We start from the raw sequence: 17,579 nt of genomic DNA on the forward strand, positions 1-17,579 counted from the left end.
GCTCGTTGTATGAGACACCAATTCCGGCATTGCGACATTGCGACAAGGTCATGATTCGGTATCTGACGTCCGCTGCGCCGTATGCCCGTATACATTGCGGCGTGGACGTCATCCCGTGCCGGAACATCGCTGCGTTGGCCTTTCCGCGAGCCTGACAGCTCACCGTCCAGCCCTGGGCGGAAACATGTTCAAGCCTCCACTGGATGGAGATTGCAGCTGCGATGGAAGGTTGCGTAGAACAGAGGTAAGTTGGCAGAATGACGACATGCTCGCTGCACAGACCGACCGCCAGCCCAATTTTCGCGAGGTTGAAGCAACAAACTCAGGGTCCAGCTGGGATAGAGGAAAAGCAAAGTTCTGCTGTCGCACCATGCACCTACTCTTCCACACCACCAACCTGTCTGTTCATTTCGACGATGTTCAATGCACACGGCATGACGAACCAGCCCCCGATTTAATGATCTCACCGCATGATGACCGCTTCGGCAGTATCTTTCCGTGAAATCTCAATTGCCCGAAATAAAGCAGTCGACGACCTCTGAATAGTCTGCTTCGCTTCGGCACGACTGGGGCAAAGCAATGCGACAGTGAGCACACCTTCAGTTTCAACCGGTGGCGCAGTCTTCGCGAGACGAAAAAAGAAGTTGCGGCATAGTTGTTGCGCGTCGCGAGAACACGTCGCGACCGAACGAATCAGAGGCCAAACATAAAAGAAGCGACAGCCAAGAGAGTGTAGTGATCGTATGATTCGCTATCTCGCTCGACGCCTCTTAGGCGACGAGAAGAAGGAGCTGCTTCTAAGAGCTTGAACTCGCTAAATTGGAGGAAACCGCCCAGCTGTCGTATCGACGGGTATTGACAAGAGAAGAGAGAAAGGAAAGAGATGTGGTGAGGTGAGTTGAAGAGAAGAGGCTCTTTGTGGGTCTGCTGCCTACAGAAAGCTGAAACATCGCTCGCTGAACGGATGCGCATATTAAACTAAATAATGTGAAAAGTACTGCGCCTCGCGATCAGTACATGAAGCTTTTTTGCTGCTCTATATCGATATCGAACCGGCTCTTATCGGTATCGTCGGTATCGCCACTCATCGGTCGTTCCGAGGGCGCACGGAAGTGGACCGGGGTGATGGCGGTCCCGGGCCGCGTCTCATCGTCGCCCGTGAGCTTCCGCGTGTCCATCTCGACTTGGTCAAGGACAGGCGTGATCTTCTCCTTCCTCCTGCTGTTTTGCGAGTTGTTGCCGTACTTGGACCCTTGCTGTCTTGCCCGGTGCGGAAAGAGCAGAGGCTTGAGCGCTGGGATGCAGCCGCAGATGACACCGACGTTTGTTTCAATCGCGGTCCAGACCCAGATCTGGTATCCCTCCCATGTGGCATCGTATGTTTCGAAGAGTGTGTAGTGGACCCAGTAGGCGCGGAAGCTGCTTGCAACAACGATGACACCGCCGACGGAGAAGAGAATGACGAGCCCGATTCGTTGGGTGGTCGGCAACGAGAGGCCGAAGAGCGTGGGAATAGGTAGCGCGTAGATCATGAAGTCGGTCACGACATTGAGAACACTTTGCACAACCAGTGGCGGTCCTTCTGGGATGCAGTCGCGGTGGTCGGCTTGCAGTGTCCAGTAGCTGGAGATTGGGCTGTGGTTGTCAGCACTGGATTAGATTGATCGCGTGGATGTACTTACATGCATTGTACCCAGAGCGCGACCAGGAAAACGACGAAGGCGGCGAACACGAGGGCAAAGGTTGCCCAGACGAGCTTGCGGAAGAGCGACTTCTCTGGCGCGATGCGGAAATACGAGATGAGGATGGACATCTTGACGGTGGAAGAGGCCAGGACGAATAGTGTTTGGCCTGCCATGGAAGCCTAAAGCCGTCAATATCAGCGTGTGGTGACACGGGTTGCACATTGTCGTACCTGTCTACCGACCATCAGCTCGTGCGGCTTGAGGTCCCAAACGTGGCGATCCCAACCATACAGTTGGGATGCCATGATGACGATTACTGTTGTGCCTGTGGAGAGAGTTAGATGATGGGTGTCATGACGAGTTCGGGTTCCGTACCAATACTGAAGACCATTGCCACGATCATGAGGTAGTCGTCATACCAGCTCTTCTTGAGCCATGCTATCCGTACCCATAGTCGAAGGAAGACCACAATCATAGCAATGGGTAATAATGTCAACTCGACAATCATCAGGCCTGAGCCCCTCGTGACGGGGTCGACGTAGTTCGGCTTGGGCCATGTCGCAAGGACCTCGGGCGGGGGAGACCTCATGGTGATGGCGTATGTGTTTCGAAAGCCGTGAACGTTTGTTAATCGATGTTAGTCGATAGTAGGATGAGACTGAGGAACGAGCGTCACCAGCGTCCAAAGAGCACGGGACTGGGAATGGACAGGAATATAACCTTCACTCAGGGCGAGCCAGATCTCCACCCGTATGCTCCAGCTAGCCGTGCACAAAGGCTCGAATTCCAGTGGGGCTTGGCCATCGTTGGGAAGCATGGTATGCTGGAGTACAGAAAGCTCATCTGCGCAGCACCATTGGCAGTGCACCACGGGAGCTCCGTTGCGGGTACGGAATGGTGTCGGTTTCGCCCGCAGGGGTCCAGGTACCAGCGACGTCGGTAGTCCCTTCAGCTCGCGCTGTGACTTGCTGGTACAAATGACCAGTGTGGATAGGTGACCAGTAGCCGGGAGCTGACTGTGGAGCGTTAATGTGACTGGGTTCAGGCAGGTTGTTGCTGCGGCTCATCAGTGGGTAGAGTCGCATTCCACGCATGGCCAATCGCTGTCCCGGAGCCGGGGTAGCTGAGCAGTAGTACCGAATCCGGCGTCTGGACGTTTTGCCGCAGGACAACCTGATTTGGAGGCCCGTATATGAGCCGATACTCTGGGAAACCAGCGGCGTCCTCTAGACTACCGCATTCTGGCAGGCCGCAATGCTGCTTTTCCCACCATCGCGCGATTGTCGCGTGTCGTGAGCAGAGATCGAAGGGTCCAGCGTTGAGATTTCGCCCGTCGTGGCGAAGCGCTCTCGGATCGCCCGCCTAGCAGCAGGGGCCACCCCCGGCCTGGTCTATCTCAACAACGAATAACCTCACCGCATCACCACAAAGTGTGATCCGCCTTCGCTCTGCGCGATGCCCTGCGGATGCGGGACATTGACGGCGCCTGTTGCTGTCTCCGCTCTCTCGTGGCTGGCAATACTCCGCCCGCCGTCTTTTTCCACCTAACCTACTCGCCGACGTCTTCTCGCTGTCTAGTTGTCTTGGTGACGTCGCGTCTTCGGTACCACCTACCCACTGTGTGTCGTCAGCACGTTGTGTCTTTGACCAGAGGAGCCACAGTAAGCGGTATCCCCGATCCAGCCTACCCTCAGGTACACATGGCTGTTGTTTCGAGACTCACGCGATCCACATTACGAGACCCATCAAGACCAGGGACGCCTATGCGGGCGCCTCAGACGGCATCTATTGCGCCACGCAGAAACTTCGAGTTGGATGTACGAGGCCTCGATTGACTTCCGCACTCAAGAAACCTGATCCCGGTCCTGTGAAGACTTCACCCCTCTTCCTTGCAAAGATCACTCTATCCAAGCCGCTTCCCCGCCAGCAATTCCTGGCCTTTGGGAATACTCAGCCGTTACGTACTTCCACCGTCAAAACACTAATGATCCTTCCGCGGCTGTGCTCCACTCCCTGGAGGCATGCACATGCATCTCATCTACCGACATGCACACGACGTCGTGTATACAGAGGCCACCGTGCTCGCTCGTTGGCAACGGTTTTACTTTTCAGCTCCCCAAGTATTGGCTACCAAAAACCACTCCCACAACACGGGCTCAGCTCCTGTCCCTATCTCGGCACCCGCGTGGGTCCAGTGCTGTGGGGTACGGCCTCGAATTAGAGACCCGCTAACCACAGCGGCTAAGTGACAAAGCTTCCCTTTCCCGTCTGGTGCCGGCTACAGCATACGATTGGACGTCCACGACATGTCCAAGCTGATCGATGTCCCCTTTCGTCGCTCAACATGTTGTTGACTCCTCGGAAGTGTGTTTTGATTGCGCCATATCAGGACTGATTCAGAGCATTACAAAACCAGTCATGTCCCAACGGCTAGATATGCGACTGCGGGACGGCTTCCAATTGACCAGCTACTGGCCCTAGCATCACACCGTTGAAGCCTACGAACGTCCTCAGCATGGGTTATCGCTCTCAACAAGGACGTTACAAGTCCACAGGAATGCATCACGGCCAGAGGCGTGGTCATGATATCCACGGTGATCGATAATTGTCACGACCATCGCGTCCGATCCACACTGCAATCTTGGTACTGAAGTAGCTACAACTTAATACAGCACCTAGGAAATTCCCCGAAGACGGCGGCAACTATATCGGCTCGACATGCTCTGGTTCTTCCTTGCAAGTGCCACGCGGAAGGGTATGCGCGTCTGCACGTCCTTCAGTGTGCTGACTCGTCACATCCTTTCAGGATATCAGCGAATAACTACACGATACGATGCGATGAACGTCTCGACTCTTCCCAGGCCATCTCGCCTCCCCTGGTCAACCCATGTCGCCGACGATCACGAAGCCACACTCATCAGCGATGTCCCATGGCGACTACATCGGTAGTCGAGCACTGATATCGCGTTCGTCATGCTTTGCACAGGTACCCGCGATCACTCACGGTTCATCACGTCGTCACCCATCGGTAGTTCTTCCGGGTTGGAAGCACGGTGCTGGTTGCCTGGAAGCTGTGTTAAAGTTCTTTCTAGTATCTCCATATCGTCAGTGCAGCGGTTATTTCGATCTGCCGACTGATTAGTCGCGATGGTACACTGGGTCCAAAGGGGTAGCTAGACAACTCCAGCGAGTATCTCCTGAGTGTTCTATTTGGAAGATACCCATCGTGGCTTTTGCGCATTTGATTACTCATTTTGACAGTGCGGGTACTTACTCCGACTCCCTCATCACCAACCCCTTCCACTCTCTAGCGTCCGTGCGAAGGCGATGCTAAACTTCCATCTACCACCCCCTTCCCGATCCTGCACCCGATACCAGATCGGCCGGGTAATTGAACCCCCCGTCCTAATCTCGTCTCGCGCTCATAGTGACGTGCCAACTCAGTTGGAGTTGGCGGACTCCGGGTTCTCACCTTTCTTTTCCTTCCCCAAGAGTTCGGATGCGCGGACGCCGAACGGAAAAGGAAAACAAGACACGTAGGCTGAGGCTGCCACGAGGGAAACATAAACTGCATAGTGTGATGGGTAAGCTGGTGGGTGTACGACTAAGCGGGACTAATGTGGGTGTGGCTAATCTTGTCACTAAAAGGAAGGGAGCGTGGGAGGGATAATGTTGGGGGTTCTTTTTTTGAGGCTATGGAGAGGTGTGGCATTACAAAATCATGTAAGATGAACTCGGCGCGTCATCAGCATCGGTTTATTCATCGCATCTCGTCTTGTCGGTGCCTACATCTCATGAGAGGAACGGATTAAACCCATTGCGCTACAGTGTACATTCAAACCAAGACGAAGATTGACAAGTCCAAAGGTGACGTAGACTTCAGATAGGTCGTTTCCACTGTGCCTCGCGCTCGATCCAGGAATCGCGAGTTTGAAAAAGGGCTTGTGCGAACGTTGGATCAAATTCATTATGATCCGCTGACTCGAGAAAGAACAGGAGTTGCGGAAGGCCAGGTTCAGTCCACTTTGAGAGTTTCTCCGAGTCAGACGACATACTGATCCACGACTCTTCCGCAATGACTTCGCGCATAGAGAGAGCTCTATAACGCCAGCGCTCAATTGCCACGGAGAGATGCTGCTGGATTCGTAGCAAGAGATCTCCAATACGAATACCGTCCACGTTGTGGATTCTTTCAAGTAGTTCTAAGTCTCTGAATCTCGCTTCTGGACCAAAGGCGTATATCCCCAAGCCCTTACATGGGGGATTTGTAAGGAACATGGTGTGAACGAGCTCGTGCAACTCTGGCATCAATGCCTGATATCTCAGATGTCGCTGTAGGTGAGGCGTTATAGTAAGAGCGTAGCCACCATCCATTGGCTGCAGACTATCCCCAAACCGGTCGGTGAAGTGTGGGTTTACCTCGAATTGACTTAGATCCTGCCAGCAAGGTCCATCATCTCGAGAAAGAGGCGCTGCCGTAGACTCTACTGGGAGAACACATTCACAGAATGCGGCGAATTCATCGAACGTCGACTGTGGCAGCTTGTCTGCATGCGACAGCCGTGCCGTGAAGAAGGAGTCCGGAAACAACCCGCAATATGAGTTCTGCAACAGTTGATCCACGATTTCCTGAAACTTTGCGATCTTGGAGTCGGATGGTTGCAACCAGTTCAGGTCAGGCTGAATAGCGTCACCATACTCGACAGGTCCGCACGGATATGGAATACGGAATTGAGTTTGCAGGATGTATCTCACCATATCTCTCCAACCCTTCGAAACGTTCCATGCAGCGTACTGTGTGCTTGGCGTGGCGTATCGGAGTATCTGCTCAAGCAGCTCCTTGATACCTAAGGCGCGATGGGGGAGGCCATGCCTATTGTCCGATGTGGCCGGAGGGGTCGCAAGTGGGGAACGCTTTCCGGAGGACTTTGAGTCGTAGAGTGCGATACGCTGGTCGATGATGCGCAGAATTGATTCTCTCCACTCTTCGACACCAATCTCCAATTGCTCGCGCGGACGAGGAAATGGAAGAGGCCACGGCACTCGGGGTGGTACCTCACCCGAGGTCTCTCGCATAACAGCTGACGCACGGAGTGCTGAACGGTTTTGGCTGGCAGCTATTTGCTTGGCGGTATACCACTTGTAGAGTAGAACGTCGGACGGATGATATTTATTCGGGTCAGCCTGACTGATATCGTCGATGAGTAGGGGATTTTCACCGTCGGCCATTGTTTCGTCGGCCATGGCTTGGATGTGCGAAGAATTAATGTAAGGATGGAGTCGTGGGAGAAGTAAGACTGCGGTAGTCGCGATAAACCGAGAGCAGATGCGAAGGCGTGCTACTGCTGGCTTATATGTGTTGCTACAATATTCGAGCTTTTGCTGTGAACCAAAAGTTGAGCGTTCCCCAAAGCCAAGGCTCCAGTTGACACGTGATGCTGCCCAACGGGATTTTCACGGCTTGCCCGCCCGGCCGCAAGCACAGACCTCACGCGTCACCGGCCTCACTCGCGTCGACGCGTCGCATCCATCATGACACCAGAAAACGGGTACTGTTCCCCATCATTTACGCTGTTTATCTCTCTACCGCTCCGCTGGCGTCGCGCAGTCTGAACGGGACACTATCAGCCATGTCTCGATACAGTATTTGCAGTCCCTTGCGTGTACGTGCGGAGTCATGACGAAAGCCGCCCACCAACAAGTGTCCTCTCCACAGGCAAACTGCACAACTACTGGAACAGTGCGGAAGGTCACGCACATCACACCTGAACACACTCACGTACAACCGCGACGTGATCAGACATAGCCTGAGATGCCTCTAGCTACCTTTGGCTGATGAATTCGGCTAGCCTTGGTCCTGCACGTGCGCTGGCGTTTCCGCGACTAGGCACCAACGCGCCTTCCAATCCCGTTCGTGAATCAGTCTCCTGAGCCTGCAACAACCCGCTCGATCCTAAAGAGAGACGAAAACAGCGCGACCATGAGCGGAGGCCTGGGAAAAATGGGTCGCATATATCGCGTCAAAATACATGTTCTTCCATTCACCGACCATGCTGGCAAAGAGGCGCTCATGGTGTTTAGAGGCAGACAAACATGTCCACTTCCACCGCTCTACAGTTTCCACGTCTATTTCACCCATCAAGACGTCAATCCAGGGAATGTCCAGCCGGTCGAACTTCTCGAAGCTCTCATCCGAGACACCCCGTACTTTGCCTATGGATGTCCCTACCGTCTGGAGTTACATTTCCTGCCCATGCCTGGTGTAACGGTTGAAGAATGCGACAAAGCCTGCATCGCCCACTATCTCGAGGAGAAACGCCACAGAGGCGACTATTCGAGCCAGATCATACACTATGAGACATCCATCATTCCCAGCGGTAGTCTACCTGGCTTCGTACCGAGTTACATACAATACGAAAATTGCGATTGGCTACAAGGGCGTCTCTACAGCTACCAAGGAGCCAACTGGAGCACGGACAAGCAGCCTGCACGCAGTATAAGCTTCGATCCTCTCCCTGAAGAAAAGCTTCATGTACTGGCCGAGGAAGTAATGGAAGAATGTGCGGTTGATGGCGTGCTTCCGCCAAATCGAGTCGATCTACGAGCATTTCAAAAGGGTGAAGAATATGGTGTTGGCCCTCAGCATGCGGGCGAGGATATGTATTACCTTTCCAACGGCGATACGCAAAACATCACGCTCGAGCCGTATCAGCAAGCGGTTGAGCGTGGTTGGTCGACGTGGTAGGCAGAGCTGAAAACAAACAAGTCGAGCAAGTCAATCCGAACATCGCCTGTATGACTTTCCCCTAACAACGTTCAGACGCCATCCGAGCGTTGTGGGCATGTGATGATAGTGCTAGAATAGGCTGATCTCGATTCCTTGGATCTATATGGATGTACTCGCATGTCGCTATCACAGCTTCCAGTCCTCTTTGATGATGTCGGCTGCCTTCTCCGCCACCGCATACACCGTCGCTTGTATATTACCCAACGTCTCCATCGGGAAGATCGACGCGTCGACGACCCTAAGGTTCTTTGTTCCGTATACCTTCAATCTGCTGTCGACGACTCCATTCAGTTCCCTCGGCATCATCGCACATGTACCGGTCGGATGAAATGTGCTCAATAATCGCTCTTTGACGATCTCCTTCGCCGTATCCAAATCCTTAGCTTCTTTGCCCTCCGGCAACCTTCCACTTGGCTTGAGAAGAGAAGCAAACGGCTCGGTCTTGACGATGGTCTCGATGTATTGCGTATACCGGGCGAGGATTTCTAAATCCAGCGGATGAGAAAGATATTGGGGGTCTAGGATGGGCTTTTCTTTCGGATCTGCTGATCGGATGTGGCAGAAGCCGCGCGAAAAGGGATGGTTATTGACTGCCATTATTGTGATAAAGTTGCTGGGGTGAGTCGGCGCAAGCAATGCGTTCATCTGCGTTGCACCAGAAGAGATGTTTAACTGCAGTGGCAGCATCATCGCGTATCCTGCTGCTTCCTTGGGGCCTAGGATTTGCTTCTCGAGCTGCTCGTACTGCTTCTTCTTCCAGAGCGGTAGTTCCTTATCGTTGATATACTCCTTTGTCAATTGGGCAATCTCTTCGTGGCTGATGCGACCATCGGAGTCGACGAGCGGAAGCATTGTCAAGCTGATTGGGATACCGACGAGCGGGCCGGTCTTGGTGGTCATGTATTGTTGGAGTACGGCCTGGACGATATTCGGATCGCGCATGATGTCTCCAGAGAACTGGTCGTCGGCGATCTCGAAAGAAGGAGCGGAGATGGCATGATCTTGGAGATTCTCACCCACGCCAGGGCTATCGAGGACTACCGGTATACCATGCTTGCCAAGAAGCTCTTTTTGGCCTATTCCGGAAAGCTCAAGGATTTGCGGTGATTGAATGGCTCCCGCAGAAAGGATGACCTCTTTCTTCGCTACGATCTCATGGTTCGATCCATCTTTTGTCCACACACTCACACCCGTTGCCTCTACAGCACTGTCAGAGCCCTTCGTCAGTATCTTTTCGACGAACGCCTCCGTCAAGACCTCGAGATTTGGTCTCTTCGCAACTTCCGGGGTGTAGTATGCTGACGCTGCATAGCCGCGAGTCTTCGTCTCAGCATCGATAGACAATCCGCACGCGAATGTACCCAACTTCTCGCCTTCAATAGGATCATCCGTGTTGCACCAACCCATCTTGTCCAGGGTCTTGGCCCACGACGCCTGGAACGGTCCATACACGTCCGGAATCGTCACTGGAACAGGACCGTCCTTTCCATGCAACTCCTCATTAATGTAGTCTATGTTGAGGAGTTCTTTCGTTTCCGCACTCGGTGGTGTGAAGCGACTGAACTTGCGAAAGTATGGCGCGATGCCAGCAGCGTCCCAACCATCATTGCCGAGTGCTTTCCAGGCTTCAAAGTTAGCCTTTGATGGATACACGATTGCGCCAAAGTTGATGGCTGAAGATCCACCGAGAACCTTTCCTCGGGGATGCGGGATCTGGCGACCGTTGACGTGTGTCTAATAAGCCCGATTGTCAGTTGGGTTCGATGTTCTCTTTAACGGCAACATGGCATCGTGCCGCTGGACTCACCTGAGGCTCAGACATGAAGTCCCAATCATAGTAAGAGTCTCCATAAAGCGTTGATAGCATACCAACAGTGTCGATCTTGGGGTCTCCTTGTCGGTTGGCCCCAGCTTCGATCAGTAGCACGCTCTTGTCCGCATCCTCGCTCAGACGATTGGCAACCACCAACCCGCCGATACCGCCGCCAATGACGATGAAGTCGGGCGCTCTCGTGGAAAGCGCATCGATAGATGTAACGCAACCGATGTGCATGCTGTCGATTGGTAAATCTGTGTGCTTATGGTGGCACAAGGGAGACGCAGTGCGACCATCGCAGTACAAAGCGAAAGCTTAAGCGACTGTCCCGCCATAGGACCAACGACCTTCTCAATAGAGAAAGACCTTTAATCTGGACTCATCGTGGTCTCAACACGCAACGGGCGGCTACTCCCTCGGCAGACGGCAAGCGATGATTGGGAGGCACTAAGGCTGCGGGCCGGGGTATGCGGGTCCACAACGGTATGCCGAGCGCCTATCTTGTCGCGAACTCGCGAAATATCCACCTGCTTGCTTGATAATAGCAGACAGAGCGCGAAAGACGCGGCTAGTATCCCTCCATGTGAGGGCGCGGAGCCGGAAAGCTTTGCAGGCTCAGCACCCGGTCCCGCCCGCGCTCCACTGCAGCCTCAAAACGTCTCTAGCCACACTCTGGAAGAAGAAGTGATTCAGTTGCCAAAATTGTCGTGGTTAGGCGACGCAATAACAAGCGGCTCGCTTTTCATCCCACCTCCAGGCAGGCACCGTTGCGTCTACCTGTGGTGACGCACTAGACTCCAGCGAACAACATCAAAGCCATCGCAATCATACTGTGTACCAAGTTCCAATCTTAATAACCAGCCCGAACCAGTACTACACAGCAGTCTGAGTTAAAGGCGCACTCTATTCATTCTGTCAACACAATGCAATTTTACATCCGCACAACAAAGACCCAACACTTCAATCGAGGAAGCTTCAACATTGCACGCAAGATCCAACGAATGTGATCGCTTGCGTACGCGACGCGCACGTGACTGCGGGGCATGGTCCTCCGCCAATGCCGCAACGCACCCTTTGCATCCCTTTCAATAACAGTGCTTTGCGCAAGGGCGATGGCCTTTGGTAACACAACTTCCTATAAGTTATACATTCTATTACTCTCAATCGTGCAGTTCGCCAAACCGAACGCTGCGCAAGGAAAGGGACGTCATGAAACCGTGGAGTAGGCAAACTTGATACTGTCAGCTGAGATGAGATTGTCAGCTGAATGGGGCTGTCAACTAACATGCTAATTGCAGATAGGTCCTCTAAAGAATAACAGTCCAAGCCACAGCCCATACAAGCCCGAGCTGACTCAACCTAGGCATATATACCCGGCAATCGATATCGTAGCTTAATGGCGATTCGTCTCCAGTCTTTCGGAAAATTTCACTTGCTTATCGAATCTTATCGAGCATCCAGTATCGTAGAGGAATTTATCGACATTAGCCAGGCAATGTGTTGCACAAACTGCGCAGCAACAGATTCTCTGCCTTGCGCAAAGCCCCTTGGGGTTGAATAACGAATCGCATTACGCTCGCAGCATTACGACTGGTTCGAGTCAACGCCATGGCGTTTTCCAACCACACGATTTAATCTGTCGGGTCATTGAATGCATGCGGGGGCAAGAAGAGATCCACCGTATCTAACAGTAATCAGTCCTCAAATGCCATCATATACTTTCCCATACCTTTCCAAGGCTATCCAGAACACCAGATCAGCTCGCTAACATGATACTCTTTGATCCATTGACGAAGACGAATATCTTTCATTCTGACCTTGTCACGAGACACTTGGCTGCGAACTTCTTCCTCGTCGGTCTTGCTACCACGCTCGTTGCGCTGCGGTTCGTTGTGAGACGAATCTGCAGGACCAAGGTATGGTATGTGAAGACTAGAATGCTTACCCCAGAGCTACATGATCTAACAAGGCTCCAGGTGGGATGATTTCGCCGCGGTGGGCTCACTGATCTTCACTTTCGGTAAGTACAAGCCGTAGCCTTGGCGCGACCATCATGCGATGCGGTGACATACAGTTAAAGCGCGACACTGACCAACCACGTAGGCCTGCTCGGAATACAGATCACAGATGCAAATTACGGAATGGGTTACCACGTCATTGAGATACCCATTGCGAACAGCATCTTCCTAGTCAAGGTGCTCCTAGCCTTCCAAGCTGTGTACTTCGCCGCAATCTCCACCATCAAGCTATCCTGCCTCTTATTCTACCTACGCCTATTCTCGCTACGCGAACACCGTATATGGGTCTGGATATGCATGGGCATAATCCCTTTGTTCTGGTTGGGTGGTACGCTCCAAGTTTTCCTCTTGTGCACGCCTTTCAAGGCGAGCTGGGACCCCATCCTGTCTCCAACGCACTGCGCAAACTCCAACGTGGCATTCGTTACGATGGGTATTTTCAACATGCTCTCAGATCTGATGATTATGTTGCTGCCTATACCGTTCATTCGAAAACTACAAATGACTCGTGCTGCAAAGTTTGGATTGATAGCGATCTTTGGTATAGGTCTCTTGTGCGTACCTCTTGGAGCTGTTTCCCAGGTCGATGTCAGCTAACCCACATCGTAGTGTCACAGCCATCACTCTCATCCGTATCGTCGTCCTCCTTCGTGTCTCGGCCAACGTCCTCAACCTCCCCTACGTAATGACCGATGCGGTGTTCTGGTCCGTCGCCGAGCCTGCTGTAGCTATCATCAATTGCTGCATCATGACCCTGCGCCCGCTACTCAGACTGATATCGCCTGCCCGTCTCTGGACTTCTAATAGAGTCAACCCGCTGGACGAAGCGAGCCATCCTGCAACCATTGGCACGGGATCTAAGCTGAGAAACCAGATTGAAGATGAGAATGACGAGTACCCAGTTACTCTGATAGAGGATGGGGTGGCAGACATGATGATTGGGCGTGTGGACAGTGGGGCGCACCGGGGTATGCATGGCTATGCCGGTAGTGAGAAGAGTGGCAACAACGTGCCAAGCATGAACGATGTATCGAACTATCTAGGTAGAGATTGATCTCTACCTAGCCACCTTGTCGACGAAGAAGAGAATGAGCGTTTGACTCAGAATGGAGCCTAGCCCTGGTTCGGGCTGATAATTGATGTTACTTCGAGATGCAGAATGATCGTGGTAGCTTTGAGGTGCGTCGCTGTCGGTTGCTTTCCCGTCGAATATACATGAGAGATTCCATCCAGACTCGCGGTCACGCCTTTTTTTCTTTTGCCAGCAAAGACGGCAACAAGCAAGCGACACGCTCAGCCGTGATCTTCGAGATGTAGGCAACAGCGCAACACGTGCGCGGCCGTGCAACCCCTCGGCCAGGCAGCAGTCTCACGTGCGCCCGCCTAACGCCGCACGGCCCATCCTCATCGCCTATATAAACCCCCCCATCCCCCGTCCCTCATCCGCTCACCAGCTCTCTTTGCCAATCTGGCTTAGATCAAAAGTGTAGTATCTGTTCTTCATAGTGTAATAGCTATGATTCCGCTACTGGCGGTTCATCCATTACTCTTATTTTTGAAAGTTCGACCACAAGGTCCCTGAGCTCGCTCATACCTCGAGGTTACGGTGCCGCCAGTATCTTGCACTACTTCTGGCTGGCGCGACTCTTTTTTTTTCATTGGGTTTCTTCGCTTGCGAGGATCTTGAGGAAGAAATGTTGATGTGGTTTGCTGATGTGCCTTTCTAAAGCTAGTACTACTACTCGAAGAAGAGAGCTCTCCAGCCACGAACGTCTCGAGATGAGCACTCTGTGTAGTGCTAGGCTAACGTGAACATTTGCTCAGGGCGTGTCAAAGTTGAAATATGTACTCCGCACATTGCATGAAGTTTACCGATCGCATCCTTTTTGCGTTTCCAATAGTCAGTACGGCTCAGACGGAATGAGCTCCTTTGTACCTTCTGCTTTGAACGACGCGTGAGAGCAGCTAACGGAACGCGTCCCGCTGTCGGGTTTAACATGCGCCACACAATGGTGGCAGCAACGGCAGGACGCCTATCGATAGTCGTGAAGAAGTTTTCCTATACGTGCCCAAACGGAGGTTGGGCCTTACCACGCGACTCTGTTTTACCTATAAGAGGCACCTAGACACACGATACCTGCACCTAATGTTATACAGAAATCTTGATGCAGCGTATTTGCTCCGTATAACGCGAGTATCACGCGCATGTCAGGGTCCTCTAGCGCCCCTTCGTATCGCAATCGCGCACGCGATGAGACGGCAGGTAGTTGACTCGACCTCGAACCGTTTGCGGAGAAGATATGAGCAATCAATACATGTGCCAAGGCTCGCCCGAGTCTTGTTCTGCCATAGCTAGGAGCGAAAAGTACGAGAGAGGGGTAGGACAAGCTTCTAGTAGTGCCGAGCGTGCCGGGTCTGGGCGAGTTTCTATTTTCGGTCCCTTGCCGACTGACACCTGGGCCACAGCGCGCTTCCAACAGCTTCACAACAGCTGTTTACGCGCCCACGTTTGCTCGCTTTCCGAGATGTTGAGTGCCAACGGAGGGTTCAAGACACGGTCACCGAGACCCAGGAATGCGTTTTTTGTCCTGCATGGGACCCGGAGAGGGGTTCTTTGAAGCCATTAGGTTGGACCGATCGCACGCCGGGCTAGCTCGTATACCCCTAGTGCCCACGGAACAGTGGGCGGATCCACAAGTCCCTGACCAGAACCTCGGATCCTCTTTGCCTTGACGGTACGATCGGATGTCTTTGGACGACTCCTATAAGGCGTCGGGAGTCGCCCCGTTGATGGAGTGAGGGGACGACGAGCGTACCGCCGTTGCCGTTGCCGCTTCTTCACCCACTACTCCCTTACTCACCACCGTCGCTCTTTCACGCCGTGCCATCCTTTCTTTCTGCACCTGATCCTACGAATACTCGGGTCCGCTCTTTATTGTAGTCGGTTCCTTACGCTCTCTTCTTTCTTTGTAACAATCTTCATCTCACGACTTCAAAATGAAACTCTTCGCTCTTCTTCTGCTTGTGCCTTTGGCTAGTGCACGAGCTGTACGATACCACCACCAAATACCCATTGTCGAAGAACCCCTCGACAAACACACTAGCGCAGAAGGACTCGATGCGCCTCCCAGCATCGGCGTCCATTTCACAACCTCACAAGCAGTAGCAGCTGCGCGATACCCAAACGGCACAACAATCGACCTGGCCCAAATCCCCGGAGACGCCGAATACATAGACCTAATGTCGCGGTGGATGACACCACACACTTCATCAAATTCTCCAAACGACAGCAGAATCCTCACAGAATTCCTCTCACAAGTCCACGCAACCCTCGAACATGAACTCGGACACCCAATCACAAATATCACATCGGCCGTCACATTCCCTTTCTACGGATCCCATGAGAAGGACTTTGAAAACGCTTTACTATCAGCTGGTCTCGCTCTATCAGAGGATACCCCGAGCATATACTCGGAAGCATACGCCACACACGCTGGATTAGAACACGCTTCATGCGCCTCTGCGACCCTTGCACATCAACACCAACACATCCTCGTCCTGGCCTTCGACTCCAGTTCCTTCAGCGCAAGCATGCACGAAACTAGCTGCTCCCCCACTCAAACCAACCCACCAACCCCCCACTCCCGCATGATCAACTACGTCGCGCGCAACGATCTCGGCTGGTGGAGTCTCCCCGTCTACGACGCCCCCCGCGCAAAGTTCTGGGCGAAGCTGCAGGAAGCTGTTGTTCATGCTGTGAGTGGGTTGGGTGTGCCGCCGGGGAAAATCGTGTTGCTGGGGAGTCATGGTCAAGATAAGGAGTTTAGGGTGCAGGTGGAGCAGGCGCTGTGGACGGAGTTGGAGGTTGATGTTGGGGCGTTGCTTGGGAGACGTGGGGGGAAGGCGGAGGGTGAGTGGTTGGCTGCGAGGGGGGCGGCGGGGCTGGGATGGCGGAGTCAGAATCGAAGGTGAAATGTTTTTTATGTTGTTGGGCGTTGGGGGCAAAAGTACGTTTTTGAGTAAAAAGATACCCATAATTTACATCATCATGAACAGAGTCACATTCATTCCCTTGGCCTGAATGCATGTCATGTTATGTTTTATACGACTTTGACGACACCCTCTTACTTTCCTCGGGCGCAGCCTTTAATTCAGTCTCCAGAGTGTTAGATACATGGGCCTGCCCGTGTACAACTAGACTGTATTTCTTTCACTCAAGACCTTTTCCTTCTCCTCAATCACCTCAACTCCTCTACAGCTGCAGTATCGAAGCACGCGATATACGCATCTCCGAGCTGGTCACGAGCCTGTTTTGATCTCAGCTTACCCAAAACTCGGTGGCTGAGATGTTCCTCTGCTGTATGCGCGGTTTCGCAATGCTTATCTCGTTTGGCGGTGCCAGAGAGAGCAAGCGCGTCGTCTCCGGTAGCGCGGTATAGGCATTCACCTACCAACTGTCAAGGTCGCTTTCCACTGTTTTAGCTCTTCTCAGCTTGAGGCTTTACCTGACTGTAACAGTAGGGGTGGCTTTAGACATCTTTTCCTTTCGGTCATTTCCTCTACTTGTTAGTTTCAGCGAACCAGCAGTACCGTTACTATTAGCGTCATGGCGTACAAACACTGCGTCAGGACTTTTTCGTTCGCGTACAGACACTTGGTCAGGAAGCCGATATGCTCCATCCCAGCAATCCTTTCTTCTTCGTACTCGGCGATGAGTTCGGAAGCGTGGTCCAGCCAGGCTTTCTGTTCATTACACTTGGCTTCCCACGCAGCAATTTCGCTGTCGTAGTATTCGGTGAGCTCGTCGAGGACGCCTACGAGAGGCCCGGGAGATGGTGGTGGTGGTGGTTTTGGAGCATTCGTGCCCAGCTTTCTTGGTGGTTCGTCGAAGGCGCTTACTGAGGGATGGGGAGATGGTAGTGGCTTAGGAGTGGACACGCACAGCGTGTTGCCCAGCTTTCTTGGTGAATCCACGAAGGTGCTTATGAAGGGTTGAGGAGATGGTAGAGATTTGGGGGTATACACGCACAGCGTGTCGCGCTGGTTGCGTACCTTTCTTGATGATATGGTCATGGTGGTGGTTATTGACATGGTGGTGGTCTAGTGTGAATCCTGTATCAGACTGCTGTGAATGTAGTAGTTTGCTTAGAGAGTTGGTGAGAATGTTTGCTCGAAAATACTTATGGGGTGCCATGTCCAATGTCAGGTAAGGTCACGATGTGTGGTGCAGGTCGATGACTATGAATCGTTGGCATTGTGAAATAACGGTATAG

At 52.8% G+C, this 17,579-nt stretch overlaps 3 protein-coding genes across 3 annotated transcripts; 1 reads left to right on the top strand and 2 right to left on the bottom strand.

Moving 5' to 3' along the window:
- Positions 1-1,010: 1,010 nt before the first annotated feature.
- On the bottom strand, positions 1,011-2,274 carry J4E88_003375 (uncharacterized protein; the record flags this gene model as incomplete). Its single annotated transcript, XM_049397028.1, has 4 exons — positions 1,011-1,635; positions 1,683-1,864; positions 1,916-2,010; positions 2,061-2,274. The coding sequence occupies 4 exons, from the start codon at positions 2,272-2,274 to the stop codon at positions 1,011-1,013; spliced, it is 1,116 nt and encodes a 371-aa protein (XP_049257370.1).
- Positions 2,275-8,598: 6,324 nt separating this feature from the next.
- On the bottom strand, positions 8,599-10,525 carry J4E88_003376 (uncharacterized protein; the record flags this gene model as incomplete). The annotated part of the gene is made up of 2 exons (XM_049397029.1): positions 8,599-10,206; positions 10,280-10,525. The coding sequence occupies 2 exons, from the start codon at positions 10,523-10,525 to the stop codon at positions 8,599-8,601; spliced, it is 1,854 nt and encodes a 617-aa protein (XP_049257371.1).
- A 1,532-nt stretch (positions 10,526-12,057) lies between these two features.
- On the top strand, positions 12,058-13,360 carry J4E88_003377 (uncharacterized protein; the record flags this gene model as incomplete). The annotated part of the gene is made up of 4 exons (XM_049397030.1): positions 12,058-12,209; positions 12,265-12,308; positions 12,392-12,860; positions 12,916-13,360. 4 exons carry the CDS (start codon positions 12,058-12,060, stop codon positions 13,358-13,360), a joined length of 1,110 nt encoding a protein of 369 aa, XP_049257372.1.
- Positions 13,361-17,579: the final 4,219 nt, after the last annotated feature.

Source organism: Alternaria novae-zelandiae (assembly GCF_023758075.1).
Source record: "Alternaria novae-zelandiae strain BMP 2774 chromosome Unknown scaffold_5, whole genome shotgun sequence".
Lineage (NCBI taxonomy): Eukaryota > Fungi > Ascomycota > Dothideomycetes > Pleosporales > Pleosporaceae > Alternaria > Alternaria novae-zelandiae.